Here is a 19082-nt window from a genome sequence, read left to right as displayed (position 1 = left end):
GGTTCGAATCCCTAGCGCTGCATGAAGGAGAGAGCTCCCGTTCCTTGTCCCAGCTTCTGCCAACCTAGCAGTTCAAAAGCACATAAAAATGCAAGTAGAAAAATAGGGACCCCTTTGGTGGGAAGGGAACAGCGTTCCTCCACGTGCCTTTGGTGTTTAGCCATTCCGGCCACATGACCATGGAGGCGTCTTCGGACAGCACTGGCTCTTCAGCTTTGAAATGGAGATGAGCACCGCCCCCCTAGAGCCGGAAACAACTGGCACATCCGTGCGAGGGGAAGGTTTACCTTTAATGCCACTGGATTGCTGCTGCTTCAGATTCTCTGAGGTGCTGCCACAGTTAATGTGATCCTTGTCTCCAAAACTCCCAGACAGCTTCCCAGAAATCAGTGGAAAAGCCAGCAAGAGCTGTAAAATCGATTATGGTTGCTAATGCTCCCTGCTACTTTCCCACTCAACAAAGTCCTGCCTTATGGGAAGCTTGCGGGGAGAAAGTCAATGGGGAAGACCTGCAGGAAGGGCACAGGTTGCTCAGGTAAGTCTACCCCTCCTGCGGCGGGCTCTCCCCCCCCCCAAATGCGTGGGAGAGGGAGGAAATGGGGAACAGGGAAGGAGAGAAGGAAAGAAAGAAAGAAGGAGGTGGCGGGAGAGAGGGGAGGGAAGAGGAAAAGAAAGAAAGAACAGGGAGGGAAGGAGAGAAGGAAGGAAGCAAGGAAGGAAAGAGGAACAGGGAGGGAGGGAGGGAGCAGGAGAAAGGGAGAGATGGGACAAAGTGAAGGGTGGTGGAAAAAGAAAAGAACAGGGAGGGAGAGAAGCAAGCAAGGAAGGAAAGAGGAACAGGGAGGGAGAAGAAGGAGGGAGAGGGGAGGGGGGGGAGGAACAAGGAGAGAGAGAGAAGGAAGGATGGATGGAAGGAAGGATGAAGGAAGGAAGGAAGGAAAACGAAGAGAGAAAGTATGAAGGAAGGAAGGAAGGAAAATGAGGAAGAGAGGAAGTATGAAGGAAGGAAGGAAGGAAGGAAGGAAGGAAGGAAGGAAGGAAGGAAGGAAGGAAGGAAGGAAGCAAGGAAGAGGAAGGAAGCAAGGAAAACGAGGAAGAGAGGAAGTATGAAGGAAGGAAGGAAGGAAGGAAGGAGGAAGGAAGGAAGGAAGGAAGAAAACGAGGAAGAGAGGAAGTATGAAGGAAGAAAGGAAGGAAGGAAGGAAGGATGAAGGAAGGAAGGAAGGAAGGAAAACAAGGAAGAGAGGAAGTATGAAGGAAGGAAGGAAGGAAGGAAGGAAGGAAGGATGAAGGAAGGAAGGAAGGAAAACGAGGAAGAGAGGAAGTAGGAAGGAAGGGAGGAGGGAGGGAGGGAGGGAGGGAGGGAGGGAGGGAGGGAGGAAGGAAAACGAGGAAGAGAGGAAGTAGGAAGGAAGTATGGAAGTATGGAAGGAAGGGAGGGAGGGAGGAGAAGAGGAAGAATGGAAGACTTCTTCTTGTTTGGACAACCGAACAAGGTTGACACTGTGAGATGGGACTAATAGATGATACAGGTGTTGGGGAACCGTAAAAGGGGAGTATATGAGCTCATTGTAACAGAGGTGAGAAGAGCAGGTCCTGGTCTCTTTGTAAACCAAGATCTAAAATCATGTTTCACCTGACTCTGGGCTTTATCCAAGTTTAGCATGCTTACAGATTGGAGGAATTAGCCCTTCCAGGTGTCCAAAAGCACAACTATGAGTAGTAACTCTAGCATAAGATTACATCAACAGAATCTTGAAAGGCTGAAAGTATTTCTTCCCTCCCTTGGCTTTTACTCTCCAGGAAACCCAGGGGGAGGGGGTCCCTTGTAAAATGCTTCTCACATTCCCTCGGTTTCTGTGGGCTGAGTTGCCTTTTGCCCCAGGGTCAGAGGTGGTATTCAGCAGGTTCTGACCAGTTCTGGAGAACCGGTAGCGGAAATTTTGAGTAGTTCGGAGAACCGGCCAATCCCACCTCTGACTGGCCCCGCCAACCCTATCTCTTCTCTGCCTCCCATTGAGTCCCAGATGATTGGCTGGGTCTTCTTTGGTTGCCCTTCACAGGAGAATGGAGCTGGAAAGCAGGTTAGTGGGAATGGGGATTTTACAGTGTCCTTCCCCTGCTGCGCCCACCAAGCCACACCCAAGCCACGCCCACCATGCCACATCATGCCCACCAAGCCACACCCACAGAACCAGTAGTAAAAAAAAAATTGAATCCCACCACTGCCCATGGGTGTGGTTTGCAGCTCTTCCTTCTGTCTCCCAAGGCCACCCTCTACAGGAAACGAGCCCACCGTGAGCCTGGACATCTGTTATTGCTTCTTCCAAGAAGATCCGTACCTATATCACAGAATTAATTGGACTGGAGATTTATTTCTTCACATTTCTCCTTCAGCTGCTCCTTCCAACCAGCAGAGTCATAATCTAGCTTCCATTGAGAGGGAGTCCAATTTTAGCCTGAAAAGCACATTAACAATTCCAGAAGGTACTCGGAATGAGATTCTCAGAAAATAAGACTGCCCAGCCACCAAGGAACAGACATCCTTGTTGGTGGAAAATTGTGTGCTGTGTAGACAAAACACTTTTGATTTAAAAAAATAAAGAAAGAAAGAAAGCATATCACCGTTACTCATACAAGCTGAATATTCTAATGATCACATTAGAGGCTATTTGGGTTCCCTAAACAAGTTTTGAAGGCTTCTGAAAAGATAATGTCTGGAAAGAAATGCCAAGATATTCAAAAGCTTTCAGCTGCTCATTTTGTCCTCTTCTCATCTTGCCTACTACTTTCTCCTATTGGTATTTTATGATTTATCACTTGTTGCTTATAAGATACATTCGTTAAGAATCAAGAATCATCAGGTACAATCAACAATCAAACCATACTAGGAAACAGTCAATATAGATCATAAGGATACAAGCGACAAAGTTACAGTCATGCAGTCACAAGTGGGAGGGGATGGGCGATAAGGAGTGATGAGAAGATTAACAGTAATAGTAGTGCAGACTATGTAATAGTTGAACAGTGTTGAGGGAATTATTTGTTTAGCAGAGTGATGGCGTTCAGGGAAAAAACTGTCCTTGTGCCGAGTTGTTCTGGTGTGCAGGGCTCTATAGCATCGTTTTGAGAGTAGGAGTTGAAACCGTTTATGTCCGGGATGTGAGGGGTCTGTAGATATTTTCACAGCCCTCTTTTTGACTCGTGCAGTATACAGGTCGAGGACCTACTCCATAATGGAAGGTGGGAAAGGCATCCTTTGAACCATGTGCAGGGCAAGTGAAGGGAGCATCCCAGTGGTGTGTTTCAAATTTTTTTTACCATTGGCTCAGTGGGTGTGGCTTGGTGGTCACACTTTGCCTGCATGCATGCACCATATGCATACTTTGCGCAGGCTCAGAGGCATTTTGAGTTACCACCTGCAATCCTGCACTTTCCCTGACGCATCAGCAGCTGCCACACAGGACATAAAGGTTAGTATGGGAGCCCAGGAAGGCAGGTGGGCCCAACAGCAGAGTATCTTAGAGAACCGGTTTGGTCTCTGCTGCTCATCACCGCTACCGGCTTGGCAGAACCGGCAGAACCGGTAGCATGCCATCACTGGAGCATCCTATGCACAAGAGAGATGAGTGAGGATGAAGTGGGATGTCATTGGATTTCAGCAGGGGTGGGATTCTACCAGTTCGCACCTATTTGCTAGAACCGGTTGTTAACATTCTAAGCAGTTCGGAGAACCGGTTGTTAGAAGAAATTCCTGGCCTAATCCTGTAAGGAAGGCAGGAAGGAAACATTCTGGTGTTGCTTACAGAAACTGCCGTTCTGTAAACCCTTATTACATTCTTGGCAGGACTAGACTTCCTGTCTCAGGAACTTCTCTGGAGTTTTTTTCCCCCTCCTTTGCTGGTACTTTGCTTGTGTGGAGGGACCATTCAAAGTTACAATGGCACTGAAAAAAGTGACTTATGACCATTTTTCACACTTACGACTGTTGCAGCATCCCCACAGTCATGAGAGGCCAGGTGTGGAGATGCGTGCCTCGATGTGAGTGATATTGAGTTGGCCACACCCAGCCAGTCACATGACCACCAAGCCACGCCCACCAACTAAGCCATGCTCACAGAACCGGTTGTTAAAAAAATTGAATCCCACCCCTGGATTTCAGCAAATTGCAGGTGCCCCTGTCTGCACGCAGAAGGAGGCAGGAGAACCTGGAGGTGGCATCAGAGAGGCAGGAAGCATCGGAGACTGAGAGAGAGAGAGAGAGAGACAGAAAGAGAAGGGGAAGGGACGGAGGGAGGGAGGGAGGGAGATGGGAGTGGGAAAGGCACTGATCTGCCTGCAACACTTTCTCTCATCTTTGCAGAGAAGAAGCACCAGGGAAGAAAAGAAGGAGCAGTGAGCCACAAAGGAGAGCCAACGACACCCCTTCTGTGCCAGCCCAGGAAAACAAAGTAAGTGGGATCTTTTTACAGGGCTTTGATGAAGCTTGTTTCTTTGCAGTTCCCAAAACAGATCATGGTTAGATCAGGGACACCGTCTTGGAACATCAGGAATCGGGCAGCAACTTTTCAAATATCCTGAGCTTATGGGGCAACTGTGTGGGGTCTGGATGGTTGCTGTTAGACTCCTTCTGATCATCAGCATCTAGAAAGTCTACAAACGTCTGCAATCTTTCAAAAGAAGCTTTGTATTCCTCAGCAGGATTTTAAAGATAATTCATTATTCACAGAGGGAAAGATTTGTGTTTCTATATCTGTTGTGATTGATGTAGGGCCGCCCTTGAAGCTAGCAACTTTAGTTGCCTGTCAGCTTCAACCAATGCAGAAATGCAGAGCCCCGCGTCTGAAAAAGAAACACGACATTTTGTAAATACGGGATTTTTGTACCAGATGCCTTATTTTGTCCAGCTCCAAGCAGTTGGATTGCAGCCTTTTATTGTGGTCCGATGTCGCAGATACAGACTAACAAGAGTTGGAAGGGATCTTGTAGGTCATCTAGTCTAACCCATACACCCAAAGCAGACCCTACACTTTCTGACAGGTGGCAGTCCAGTCTCTTCTTGAAAGCTTCCCACAACTTCTGAAGGCAAACTGGTTGAGTGTTCTCACTGTCAGAAAAATTATCCTTGTTTCTAGGCTGAATCTCTCTTTGTTCAGTTTCCATCTATTGTTTCTCGTCTGGCCTTGGAAAACAGCTTGACCCCCTCCTCCTCTCTGTGGCAGCCCCTCAAATGTTGGAAGACTGCTATCATGTCTCCCCTGGTCCTTCTCTTCACTAGACTAGCCATGCCCATTTTCTGCAACCAGTCATCGTATGTTTTCGCCTCCAGTCCCCTAATAATCTTGGTTGCTTTCCTCTGCACCCTTTCTAGAGTCTCAATGTCTTTTTTATAGTGGGGTGACCAAAACTGGATGCAGTTTTCTAGGTGTAGTTTTACTAAGACTTTATAGCGTGGTAGTAGTAACTTAGTAGTAGCATTTCGAAGATGCTGCTAGAATTCTTAGCAATGCTAAGACTCTTCTCCAAGTCAATAGTGGGGAACATGCGGATGAACACATGTTGATTAATCATCATTGCCAGCAAAGCCAGAAAGGAGAGAGGAGAGTGGGAATTTTAATTTTGCAAGGTCCAACATCTGCCACCTTCTTATCACTGCTCTAGATTCTTTTAATCGAAACCTTTGGTTGGGTGTTCGCTTTTAACTTGTTCTAGATTTTCCCATTTTAATTCTATCTGTTGGCAGCAATCTGCCATGTCCACCTGTCCAGGAAGAAGACCATATACCATGCTGGCTGGGGAATTCTAGGGGTTGAAGTCCATTTCTCTGAGTTACTGTATATACTTGTGGAAAAGCGAGAGATTTAGGTTCCCAAAACACCCCCAAAATTGGCTTATCTGTGGACCAGGATTCACATTTTAAAGCCCATCATGATCCAACTGCAACTACAGCAGTCCAGTATCTGCTGTATTTAGAAGACAATCTGTAGTGTCTTTTGTTCTCTCTCTCTCTCTCTCTCTCTCTCTCTCCTCCCTCCCTCCCTCCCTCCCTCTCTCTCTCTCTCTCTCTCTCTCTCTCTCTCTCTCTCTCTCAGTGGAAGACCTGGTTGCCTTTAGAATATATTCCTGGTTGCCTTTAGAATATATTAGAATATATTCCTAAGAGGTCTGTAGGGGCCATGTTTAAGTGCACCAACGTGCCTACCGTCCCTGTCCTATTGTTTCTTTTTTCTTTTTCTTATATGTATCCATTTCATGTATTCATAACTATGTTTATACTTATACCTGTTATCTTATAAATTGCTTGACAAAACAAAATAAATAAAAAGAAGGATTTGGCTAATATCTAAGAAGTCAGACTCCTGCTTTTGAACAAAGTTTAGAATCAGGGGTTTTAGGTTATTTCATGAACGTTTATGGATTCTTCAACCTCTCTCTTGTTCTTCATCTGTTTGCCTCCAGATTGTTTGAAAAAATGTCTTTAGATTAGCTTTTAGGTAATCTCATGATTGTTTATGGATTCTTTTTTTTTTTAATTTATACATTTTTTTCTTTAATATACATGTGCTTAGTCAACAGTATATTGTCCGAGTCTATGTACTTGTACAAAATAATAATAATTGTGCTAGTAATGATGATGATGATGATAATGGTAATACTTGCTTATATATAATAATAATCTTCCTTCATTTATTTTTACATAATAACCTTTTTTATCTTCTAATTTCTACCTCTTTTATCTAACCACTGATAAAATAAGTCCCATGTTATATAATATTCTGTTCCTTCCTTGTCTTTTATTTGTAATGTCAACCTATCCATCTCCGCACAGTCTAATATTTGTCTAATTAAATTTTCATCTGTGGGAGTATCTTCATTTTTTCCAATATTGTGCAAATACAATTCTCGCTGCTGTCAGCACGTGTATTATTAGATATGTAGTATTCCCTTTATTATCAATTTCTGGTATTATACCTAACAAAAATATTTTAGGTTATATCACGAGCGTTTATGGATCCTTCAACCTCTCCCTTGTTCTCCTCCATCTCTTTGCCCCCAGATTGTTTGGGGGGGGAAATGTCTGAACAAGAACTTGCCGAATTGGCCGGACCTTGGAATTCTTCGAAGCTCAACCAGTTCAGCCCCACCAAGATTGCCATTCCAGTGGTCTTCTCCCTCATCTTTCTGTTGGGCACCGTTGGCAACAGTCTGGTTTTGGCTGTGCTCCTGCAGAACAGCCAGGGGGGCTGCAAACAGACCAAACTCTTCATCTTCAACCTCAGCTTGGCCGACTTCTTCTTCATCGTCTTCTGCGTGCCTTTCCAGGCCACCATCTATTCCACGGAGGGCTGGATCTTTGGCGCTTTCATGTGCAAAGCAGTTCATTTCTTCATCTACCTCACTATGTATGCCAGCAGTTTCACCTTGGCCGCTGTCTCGGTGGACAGGTAAATGCATCTTCTTCTCTCTATGACCTCATTCGGAAGTAAATCGGTTGCCTCTCCATAGTAGGAACAGAATGAACTAGGGTGTGTGTGATAACTATTCAAGATATTTAGAGGACCTGATCAGAAGTGGTTGTTCAGTTGGTTCTGACCAGTTCTGGAGAACCGGTAGCGGGAATTTTGAGTAGTTCAGAGAACTGGCAAATCCCACCTCTGACTGGCCCCACCAACCCATCTATTCTCTGCCTCCCATTGAGTCCCAGCTGATCGGCTGGGTCTTCTTTGGTTGCCCTGCACAGGAGAACAGAGCTGGAAAGCAGGTTAGTGGGGTGGGGAAGGAATGGAGATTTTGCAGTAACTTTCCCCCAGGAGTGGGAAGGGAATGGAAATTTTACAGTATTCTTCCCCTGCTGTGCCCACCAAGCCACACCACACCCACAAAGCCACGCCCACAGAACTGGTAGTAAAAAAAATTGAATCCCACCACTGGACCTGATCTTCCCAAAACAAAGAACAGCATTCTTCAGAGCCAGATTTAACATTCTCCCCTGCAAGGCAGGTATAACAAGACCCCAATAGTGGAACGAGTATGTATATATGGGGTAAAGGAGACGTCGAAGATATCACACATGTTTTATTGCACTGTGAGTTATACAGAGTGTTTAGGTTCAAGGCATATTCTCCCCTTATTAGAGAGATTAAGGGAGGGCAGACAATTTTTATGTAGATTATCTCTTCCGGGACTCAAACCCGGCTACCACACATGCAGTGGCAAAATTCTGTGTAGCTGCAATGATCACAAGGAAAATCCAGTTACAGAATTAAAGATGTTTACCGCATCAAAGTCTTGTAGACATCTCTAACAATTTTTAGAGAATCTGTATCTACACACATGCTTCCCCACTCCCCCATCATATAACCAAGGGTAAGAGCACTTATGACAAGTTGTTTAATGACATACATACATACATACATATGTCCATTTGGGAGAGTGGATTATGAGAGATTCACTTAATAACTGCCGTAAAAATGATCAAAAAGTTGGGTCTGGTTTTATGGTGCCTCAACTTATGACAGCCATGACATGCCTGGAATTCCAGCCCCCATTGTGGTTGTAAGTGAAGGACTAGCTACTGATGATCAATGGAATGGAATAGAATAGAATAGAATAGAATAGAATAGAATCTGGAAGGGACCTTAGAGGTCTTCTAGTCCAGCCCACTGCTCAAGCAGGAGACCCTATACCATTTTGGTCAAGTGGTTGTCCAATCTCTTCTTAAAAACCTCCAGTGATGAAGCCCCTACAACTTCTGAAGACAAGTCGTTCCACTGGTTTATTGTTCTCACCATCACGAAATTTCTCCTTAGTTCCAGGTTGCTTCTCTCCTTGATTAGTTTCCAACCATTGTTGCTTTTCCATAGGTATTTGGCCATTCGCTACCCATTACACTCCCGGGAATTACGTACTGCCTACAGTGCGGTGGTGACCACAGCGATAATCTGGGGCCTCTCCATGATCTTCTCAGGGCCCTACCTGAGCTACTACGACTTAGTTCAATGGGAGGAGAGCTACATCTGTGTGCCAGGCTGGGAGGGATGGAAGCGCAAGATCCTGGAGACTAGCACCTTCATTTTTGGCTACATCATCCCGGCTCTTATTGTCAGTCTCTCCTACACCAGGACAATTAAACATCTCTGGACGTCAGTGGATCCTTTAACGGACATGTCGGAGTCCAAGAAGTCTAAGTGGAAAGTGACTAAAATGATCATCATTGTGACCATCCTCTTCTGCTTCTGTTGGTTGCCCTACCATGTGGTTGTGCTCCACTATCTCTATGGAGACTTCCCGTTCAACCAAACAACCTATGCTTTGCGCCTGCTCTCTCACTGCATGGCGTATGCCAACTCTTGCCTCAACCCCATTGTCTATGCCTTGGTTTCCAAGCACTTCCGCAAAGGATTCAAGAAGGTCTTTAGATGTCTGCTGAGGAGGAAACCATGGAACAAAGTCCAAGCAGTCCACTGCACTCTTACCAAGCCTGGTATTGAAGTCGGCTCCACAGACAAGTCCCAGGTGAATGAGGATAATAGACAACGGAATGGGTGTATACCAGGTCCAAGGTCCATCATGGTCCCATCATCCCCTGCATTTCATAAACCAAACTGGAGTGGGGCTTCAGCAATGGGTGCTGAATGCTTCCGATAAAACCATAATTAATGGTTTATTTTCTTTTTTCCATCTACATCATAGTCATGCCCAGCCGTCGTAATCAGGGTATCTTCTCTTCTACAGAGGACACAGAATTTACTGTACCTGTGGGAATTGTGGGAAAAGCCTCTATAAATTGTGGGGAAAAATCTCTATCCTTGAACTAAGAGATACACAATCCTTCGAAGAGGAGTCCTGCCCTTACTGATCTCATCTCCTGTTTCTTACCAAAAACATATCCCAGCTGTGTTCATCCACCATGATGTCAAAATAATGACATCTGCATGTTATACAAGATGCAATTATGATCTAAATCACGTCATTCCCGTGATGCTACCATTAAGTATGTCAGAGCATTTGCAGTGTGACTACTATTGTGAGACAACCCAGGAGCAAAACAGCACACAGAGGCTTAGACATTTAACAAGTGATTTATATACAAGACACTTATATACAGAAATATATGTGGTAGGCAAATACTTGACAAGTAATCAATCTTCTTAACTCTGCACGGAGAACTCTACAATGGAGACAAGATACAAGGAGGGAGAGAGAGAGATGTCCTCTAATGGCTGCCTTATATAAACACCTCTTAAAGTGGTAAAACATCTGCGGACCCATCCTTAATCTTAAAACGGCCATACCCATGCTGGTCAGCTCTTAAATCTCAATGCCTTAACAAAGTAATGTGTCACCATACAAAACCATGACTATCCATGAACCAATGGTGGTTTTATACATCAGCAACAAGCTGGAAAACAATGGGGGAACTGGGTGATTTCCACTGATAATGGCAAGATGAGACACATTTATTTATTCATTCATCCAATTTCTATAGCTACACATCTCAAACAAGTGACTATTGTTTCACTGATGTTGAGAATCAAATGCACTGCGCATTTCCCGTCAGCCCTGATCATCCTGGCTAATGGAGTTGGTCAACAACAATTAGATATCACACCTTGCCCACTTTGATGCAAACATCCTTTGAAGAGATTGGGGAGCCATTTGTCTGGAGTGGTATAGAGTCTCTTACTTGAGCCAGGGGTTTGACTAGAAGACCTCCAAGGTCCCTTCCAAGTCTAGGTTAAAACACAAGGAGGTGAATACATCAAGAAGCTTCTGTAGACTTGGATATCTGGCATTATCCATGTTCCTCAATGTAGACAGCTTCTAATCTTATCCAGCAGGGAGTGCCTTTTGATCTCCATGCCCGACGTGAGTTTTGGGTGCCATGACGGTATGTTTTGGTGTTATATTTTTCTAAGGTGCTCCAGAGAACTGAGTTAGAAGGTGGGCAGGTTAGAGGAAGGACTTCTCATTCAATGCAAGCACTGCAAAAGAACGTCCTTCCTTAAGAATGGAACAAACTTTACTCTTTGGGATGGCAAATGGAGCAGGAGGAATCTAGGGGTGGCCAATGACATCACAGCCTCCAGCCAAGGACTCCAGTAGTCCTTCACTTACAACATTTAGTTATCAAAGTTACAATGTCCCTGAAAAATATGATTTATGACCATTTTTCATACGTAGTTACGACTTCTGCAACATCCTCATGATTATGTGATCAAAATTGGGTTCATATTTGGTTCATATTTATGATATTTCTTGTGTCCCAGGATCACCTGATCCCCTTTTGTGACCTTCTGACGAGCAAAGGCAACATTCATTTAACAACCAGGTTACTAACTTATCAACTGCAGGGATTATCTTTAAAAACTGCAGCAAGAAAAGCCGTAAAATGAGACAAAAACTCACTGAACAAATGTCTCACTTAACAGCAGAAATGTTGGACTCGATTGTGGTCATAAGTCGAGGACCACTGTGATATTTATTCATTCGGCTTTAGCAGTCCCCGAACATTGCTGTGTAGGGAACAAGTTGGCATGTACATGCACACCGTAAAAATGCTTCCGGCCATGATTGCTTTAAGAAGAATTGCTTTTAAAACAGAGCACAATCTTTAAAGTATTTTGAAAACAGGTCAGCATTCTGGGTTTTGCAGCTGTGCCTGGTGTCAGCGTTCCAACGAAACTCCTGGTTTCCATTCAGCACTCAGAAACAAAGTTTATCCAAGTAAGAAGTTTATTAAAGAAGTCATATTGGCACATCTGGGAAAACCCGAATCTGAGAATTCCAGGTTTTCCCTTCCCAATTGAAAATCAAAAACCCACCCCCTGCACATCACAAGGTCCAATCAAATCTGGTCCCAACTGGAGACATCCCTCCAGTCACTCCCCTCCAGGTGCAGGGCGACATGTCCTTGACTCTCTGAGAAAAAAATGTTGTTGTGTCTAATCTTCTACCTCTCTATGAAATCCCCCCCTCCCAAATTCCCAGGCACTGAAATGTGGCAGCTTCGAAGCTTCTAAGTAAAATATGGCTTCCAAGGCTGACACCTGGTAGAACAGAAGTTGGGGAGGGGTTATGTTTTCTGATGGAGGGAGGAGCTACCTACTCAATTTCATTTACTTGCCAATGTTGATGGCACCTTTCAGCAAAAGTGTTCCTAAAGTGACTTATGAGAACGATTTAAAAAACAACTACCCAATTATCAATCAATCATGGCTCCTTGCAATAAATATACATCTGTCTGAGGTGTGGGGAAGGAGTACCTGAAAATATGAGGAGGAAAAACATCCCCAGGGGAAGAAAATTTGAAAGTACAAAGTAATTAAGGAAGTGAAAGAAAGAAAAAGAGATTGCTTGGAAAGGAAATTATGGTTTTGGCATAAACTTTTGCTCTGAAGCCAATCTGGTTGGTTTTGATTTATGCGGTGTTGAAATCTGTCTCACAATTTCTCTGAAGTCTCCGGCCCACGCTCTTCTAAAAAAAAAGAAAAAGTAGTTTCTGTTTTGTTTTTGATTTGTTTTTTTCCTGATTCTCCAGAGGCTTCAGAATTGTTTTGAATTTCTTTGGGAGTTTTGTTTATTCGTTTCTGGAAGGGACACGGCTGTTAAGAGGAAGGAGGGATGTTATACTCAAAAAAAATCCTTGGGAAGTCACTCCACCACATACAATCGCCCCAATGGCCCAGCCATTTAGGTACGGGTAGTTCTTGACTTACAACAGTTCTTTTAGTGACCGATCAAAGTTACGATGGCACTTTTAAAAAAGTGACTTATGACCGTAAATCTACTTGTAGTTAAGATCTGGTGCTTTCCCCAGGCTTTTAAAGTCAAGGTAAGAGTAGAGATCTCCAATTTAAAAACAGATTTCATTTCTGATCAGCACTTTATGGTCTTTGTAGCTTTGGAAGTGATCTGTTGTTTTTGTATTTGTTAGTTGGCTATTTCTCCTTTTTGCTTTTCATACATTACCCCAAATCCATTACTTTGAGTTAGGTGGCCATAGTAAATAAGTAAATAAATACGTATAGATATTTGCACCATATTTCTGGGGGGGGAAAAGATGGAATTTCTATAGAAGAGGAAGGCCTGATTAAAGGACAGGTAGTTCTCAAATTACAACAGTTCGCTCAGTGACTGCTTGAAGTTGCAAAGGCACTGAAAAAAGGGACTTATGACCATTTTTCACACTTATGACCAGGAGTAGGATTCTACCGGTTCTGTCCGGCTCTGTAGAACCGGTAGCTTTGAAGAGCAGCAGACACAGAACCCGTGCAAAACATAAATAACCAAACCGGTAGTTACACCTCCCACTCCTGCTTACGACCGTTGCAGCATCCCCAGAGTCACGTGATCAGAGGCTTGGCAACCGATTCATATTTACAACGGTTGCGATGTGTCCCCTTTTGCAACCTCCCGACAAGCAAAGTCAACGGGGAAGCTGGATTCACTTTACAAACATATTACTAACTTAACAATTGCAGTGAAGCACTTAACAGCTGTAAGCAGGAAAGATTGTAAAATGTGGCAGAACTCACTGAACCACCGTCTCACTTAGCAACAGGGATTTGGGGTTCAAATGTAGTCATGAAATCGAGGACGACCCATACTGCAGGCGCAAATTTAGATCTTGTGAAACAGCCTCTATCCATTTTGTGTAAACGAGGGTTTACACAATTGTAAACAATTGATTGTCTCTAGGAGATCTCGCAAGAAATGTCCAGGTCCCAGGGAAGCTCCCTTTCTGAAGACGGCCCCAAAACGTGAACAGATTTCAAAAGATAACAAAGATGGCCTCCGGAGTAGAAAATGGCGTCGTAGTCCTGTGAGGGAGAACTTGAAAGAATTGGGATGTTTTCGGCCTGGGGGGAAGAGAGTGATCGAGGGCTGACCCCAAAAGTATGCCTTCATTCTTGGAAGATCCAATTCTACTGGCACAATGGACGCTCCCCAAACCGCATCCTCCTAATTACGTATTTGCCACATTATCTGTTGAACAATTGGCACGAGTCTAGGCTCATTTCGGATCTCCTTAGGCAGGATTTTAATCTGCGATTAGATCAGCGCAACATCTGTCTTGGAAAACAGACAGTTTGGTGGTGCTTCTATCATCGGCTAATAAACCTGGAAGCAAGTCAATATGATTCTCTTTCTTTCTTTCTTTCTTTCTTTCTTTCTTTCTTTCTTTCTTTCTTTCTTTCTTTCTTTCTTTCTTTCTATCTTTCTTCCTTCCTTCCTTCCTTCCTTCCTTCATTCATTCATTCTTCTTTCTCTCTTCCTTCCTCTGTCTTTTCTTTATTTTTCTTTCTTTCTCCTTCTTTCCTCCCTTCTTTTTCCTTTCTTCTTTCTTTTCCTTTTCCTTCCTCCTTCCCTCCCCTTTTTCTTTTTCTTACTTCCTTCCTCTTTTCTTTCCTTATTTTTTGTTTCTTTCTCTTTCCTTCTTTCCTTTTTCCTTCCTTTTTTCCTTTTTCCTTCCTCCCTCCCTCTCTTTCCTTCTTTCTCTTTCCTACCTCTTCCTTCCTTCCTTCCTTCCTTCCTTCCTTCCTTCCTTCCTTCCTTCCTTCCTTCCTTCCTTCCTTCCTTTTCCTTTCCTTTCCTTTCCTTTCCTTTCCTTTCCTTCTTTCTTTCCTTCCTTCTTTCCTTTCCTTTTCTTTCTTTTTCTTTTTTCCTTCCTTATTCATTCCTCAACCAAGGTTGAGAAACATTGCTCTAAGTAAAGCATAAGATGCTACTTATTGAAGTCTATTAAGCACAGCACAGCACAGCCTATTGAATTTATAGTAAAATGAAGCCTATTGAAGCCACTAAAAACAAATAAACAGCTCCCCCTCCCACTGTCACTGTTAGAAACCAAGCTAGTTTATCACAACATATTTCTTCCCAAAACTTTCAATGGCTGCAGGAGAGCAACCAAGACCTGTCTGGATGTCCACTTTGTCATCAGGCGTATCTTCTTTAAAAGATAATGGTTTGGGGAAGTCAAGATTGACTTGACTTGAGAACTGAATAGACCTATGCATGCAGGTTTCATGACAATGATAATGACAATGGTAAGGAAGGGATTGGCCCTTCTTCGAAGGTGGTCATTTAATCTCCCAGCAGCTCATGTTTTCTTGGTGCTGTCCAGCGGTGGGATTCAAAAAAATTTATTACAGGTTCTGTGGACGTGGCTTTGGTGGACGTGGCGTGGCTTGGTGGGCGTGGCTTGGTGGGCATGGCGGGGAAGGTTACTGCAAAATCCCATGCCCTCCCCATCCACTAACCTGCTTTCCAGCTCCATTCTCCTGTGCAGGGCAACCAAAGAAGACCCAGCCGATCAGCTGGGACTTGGGAGGCGGAGAATAGATGGGGGCAGGGCCAGTCAGAGGTGGGATTTGCTGGTTCTCCGAACTACTCCAAATTTCCACTACTGGTTCTCCAGAACTGGTCAGAACCGGCGGAATACCGAGCTTTAGCCCAGGTTTGAAGGCCCATTCATTTCCAAGCAGATCTAAAGCTTGAAGGGATCTCAAAGAGGGGAATGTGGGATCTAGAAAAGTGCGAACAGGGAAGCCGCCAACCTTCATCTCCAGCCGGATGTTTATGGATGATCAAAAACTCTCTTTTTTAGGAGCCGATGGGTATCTCTGGGGGCTTACAGATTTTTGATGCTCAGGAACAAGGTCTCCTCAACCTTCTTGGACAGTTGGACAGAGGGCTACCTGCAGAGATGGTTAAAAAAGTCAATGTGCAAAGCCCATAAAATAATTCCAACAGAAGAGGGCTGTATATGTAGCTCAGGATGGAAGTGTGGAGTCCTTGATAGTCTCCAAGCGTGGTCGTTTTCTTGCAGGCATTTCATTACCCATCAGTGTGAGTGAGTGTGGAGTTTGCCCTCTCTTTATATGCAGCAGCTCAGCCTACCAGTGTTATCGGAGGAGGAGTTTCCTCCTTAAACAGCAACTTGATCAAGATATTGTTTTCTGATGGTTTGTTTGTCTGGCATTTATCTCTGCTTATCTGGGTGTTGGTTGCTGGACAGTCTTAGCCCGAGTTTCAACTGGGGGATTGAGCATCCTACACCAACCGAGTCAAATTAAAAAATGCCAGGGTCTTCCCGGAAGCCTGGCGTTCAGAAAAATCAGCCGTCAACAGGCATGTAGTGTAGGAAGTCAGCACCCACACACCCTGCTAGAGAAGGAAATATTTCGAGGAATATTAAAAAGGCAGGATAACAGATAACAGATCATCAGAGTTGGAAGGGACCTTGTAGGTCATCTAGTCCAATTCCCCCACCCAAGCGGGAGACCCTACACCATTTCTGACAAATGGCAGTCCGATCTCTTCTTGAAAGTCTCAAGGGATGGCGCTCCCACAACTTCTGAAGGCAACTTCTGTTCCATGGGTTGATTGTTCTCTGTGTCAGAAAATTTCAGGATAGATTATATTTCCGTTAAGGGAGAAATGGGGAAAAAAAAAATCTTAAGGGAGGCAGAAACCAGCACCAGTCTCCCTGCCCCAAGCAGAAACTGAGGAGGCCAGCTTTTAGAAATGTAGATTTGGTAATCCATTCAGAAAGACAGAGAGAAACTCCAGATAAGCAATTAGGCAAGGCAAGATTAGTTCAGACAAACACCTAGGATTTGCATATCCCCTTTTGCCTATACAGCTAGCCATGACCCCTATCATCTTCTTCTTCTTCTTCTTCTTCTTCTTCTTCTTCTTCTTCTTCTTCTTCTTCTTCTTCTTCTTCTTCTTCTTCTTCTTCTTCTTCTTCTTCTTCTTCTTCTTCTTCTTCTTCTTCTTCTTCCTCTTCTCCTCCTCCTCCTCCTCCTCCTTCTTCTCCTCCTCCTCCTTCTCCTTCTCCTCCTCCTCCTCCTCCTCCTCCTCCTCCTCCTCCTCCTCCTCCTCCTCCTCCTCCTCCTCCTCCCCTCCTCCTCCACAAAGCCCATTCCTTTCTAGCATTGATGATGTTATCTAGTTTGGGTCATGAAACGTCTGCAAGAAACAAGCAAGCTCAGGGAGTACCAAAGACACCACAGTCGTCCTCCTCCTCCTCCTCCTCCTCCTCCTCCTCCTCCTCCTCCTCCTCCTCCTCCTCCTCCTCCTCCTCCTCCTCCTCTTCCTCCCTCCTCCTCCTCTTCTTCCTCCTCCTCCTCCTCCTTCTGACCCCATAATCCCTTGTGCAAGTCTGGGCAACTGAATGGAGCTGAATGTTTCTGGCCGGATGCCCTTCCTGTCGCCAATGCAGAGTTATATTCAGCAGATATATTCTCTCGTCATGCCCAGAGAGAGAAATATCTGCCTCTACCTATCGAACTCACAGCAAGGGCTCCACCTCTAGGCTACCGCACCACTCCATGACCCCACAGAAAAAAAAAAGGTACAGTATTAAAAAACCCACCCTACCCTCAACTCCATTTTGTCAGCTGTCCCAGAACCACCGGCTGGTTCTGCTTCATCAGTAAAGGGAACCTTTCTTTCCAATCAGCCTCTTATTTTATTCCCGGCTTGGAACTGGACCTGGATTTTTCCTTCCTACAGCAGAGAGAAACCACATTTACTCACCATTCAAAAAAGACAATTAAAAAAAGCTAAGAAGGAAACAAAAAGACCAGAACACATCATGTCCAGCAGCCGAACATGCAGAGAAGCAGGGAATAACACCCAGGATTTGGTATGAAAAACAGGAGCTTCCATCACACCATCAGCCAAGTTTGAAAATTCCTTAGGAGTCCTGTCTTGGGCAAGGGGTTGGACTAGAAGTCCTCCAAGGTCCCTTCCAGCCCGGTCATTTGTTGGATCGAAGTTCTTACAGAAATATTTATTTCTGGATGACACATGCTGCACATTTGGTCCATCAGTGGGACTGTGGTTTTTTTTATTATTATTATTAAGTTAGGAGACGGTTTCTTCAATTCTGTGGAAGTGGCAGCAAATACATATTTTGATTCTATGAAGAAATGTGAGAAAATGCAAGGAATTGAGTCCTCCCATGTATCCTTTCCTAATATCGCTTTAAGAAGCCCCTGTTTTAACATTCATTGCCTGTTGTATATGGCTGCGGGGGCCCTACGTTTGGTTGTTTTTAATTAAGATCAGAATTAGCCATTCTGAGAACAAGATATATGTTTTGGGTGCAAATCAGAAATGACAAAAAATAAATGAATGCAAGGAAACTGGGGACGAGCCAAGGAAACTGATTGGCAGCCTCTCTGTCTGTGCATGCCATGCTGATATTTGGATTACTCTGTAGCACATCAAGAATTTTTTGCTTCTGATGTCGCAAGATGATTATCTGCAGAAAGTTGGAAAGGCAATGAAATGTCTACTGTCAAGCACCGGGGAAATCAGAAATTCCAGCCAGTTCAAAGAGGTATACAAAGATGTATTGCAAGCTTCTCTACAAGAATCTGAACTACTAACGGTCCACGCAAATTGGTGGTAGATAAGAGTCAATGGAAGTCAAGGTGGGCTGGACTCTTGTGAGCACAAATGGATTCGAGACTGATGACGCCTTTCACCCCTCCCTCAGGCTCAGCCTGGTCATGTCCTAGACCTACCGTGGAAAACGGGATTTGTCATGCCCCTGCCAGAGTCTGAATCTGAGGAAGAAGCCGAACAGCTGTCAGGGAGTGGGAGTGTGGCTCCATTGGCTGTGGAGGAAACTGGGCAAGGGCAAAGTCTGGTTGGGCAGAGCAGGGAAGAGGTAGAACAAGGGAGAAGGAATTCAGAGAAAGACCCAGGCCCACCCCCTCTTCATCCGAGGGCATGCAGGGAGGAACAGAGAAGAGAGCAATGCGGGTTGTGTGGCTTACGGGGGAGGAAAGGGCCCTGATTCCCTTCATTAGCTGCAGCTGGGAACACAGTGTATAAAAAAGGCAGGCTGCGTGTGGAAGGCTGTTTGGGGCAAACATTACTTTATCTTGTAATGTCGTGGCTTATCTGTGTTCCTGGGGTCTTCCCAACCCTGTGAGTTTTGTCATGCCTTCAAGTCTGAAATTCTTGTTCCTGCCCTGCCATACTAATTACTTCAGTTTGGTTTGTTTGGACTTAAAAGTTACAGTTTGTGTTTACCCTGTTTTGGACTGAATTTTCTGCAG

General features: G+C 44.5%; 1 protein-coding gene across 1 annotated transcript; it reads left to right on the top strand.

Moving 5' to 3' along the window:
• The first annotated feature begins 7074 nt into the window (after window positions 1-7074).
• LOC113420686 (galanin receptor 2b-like) lies at window positions 7075-10127 on the top strand. Its single transcript, XM_026680724.2, has 2 exons — window positions 7075-7445; window positions 8865-10127. Exons 1-2 carry the CDS (start codon window positions 7075-7077, stop codon window positions 9646-9648), a joined length of 1155 nt encoding a protein of 384 aa, XP_026536509.2. The 3' UTR covers window positions 9649-10127.
• The last annotated feature ends 8955 nt before the right edge of the window (window positions 10128-19082 follow it).

This window comes from Notechis scutatus, chromosome 12 (genome assembly GCF_049901735.1).
Source record: "Notechis scutatus isolate UNSWTSFEM ecotype Mainland chromosome 12, rNotScu1.2, whole genome shotgun sequence".
Classification (NCBI taxonomy): Eukaryota; Metazoa; Chordata; class Lepidosauria; order Squamata; family Elapidae; genus Notechis; species Notechis scutatus.
This window is presented reverse-complemented; position numbering and strand designations above follow the sequence as displayed.

Excerpts from the sequence above, each read along its gene's own strand:
- LOC113420686 (XM_026680724.2), top strand. The coding sequence starts at position 7,075 with ATGTCTGAACAAGAACTTGCCGAATTGGCCGGACCTTGGAATTCTTCG. Across the intron at positions 7,446-8,864 it reads GCCGCTGTCTCGGTGGACAG|GTATTTGGCCATTCGCTACC; the intron begins GTAAATGCATCT and ends GCTTTTCCATAG.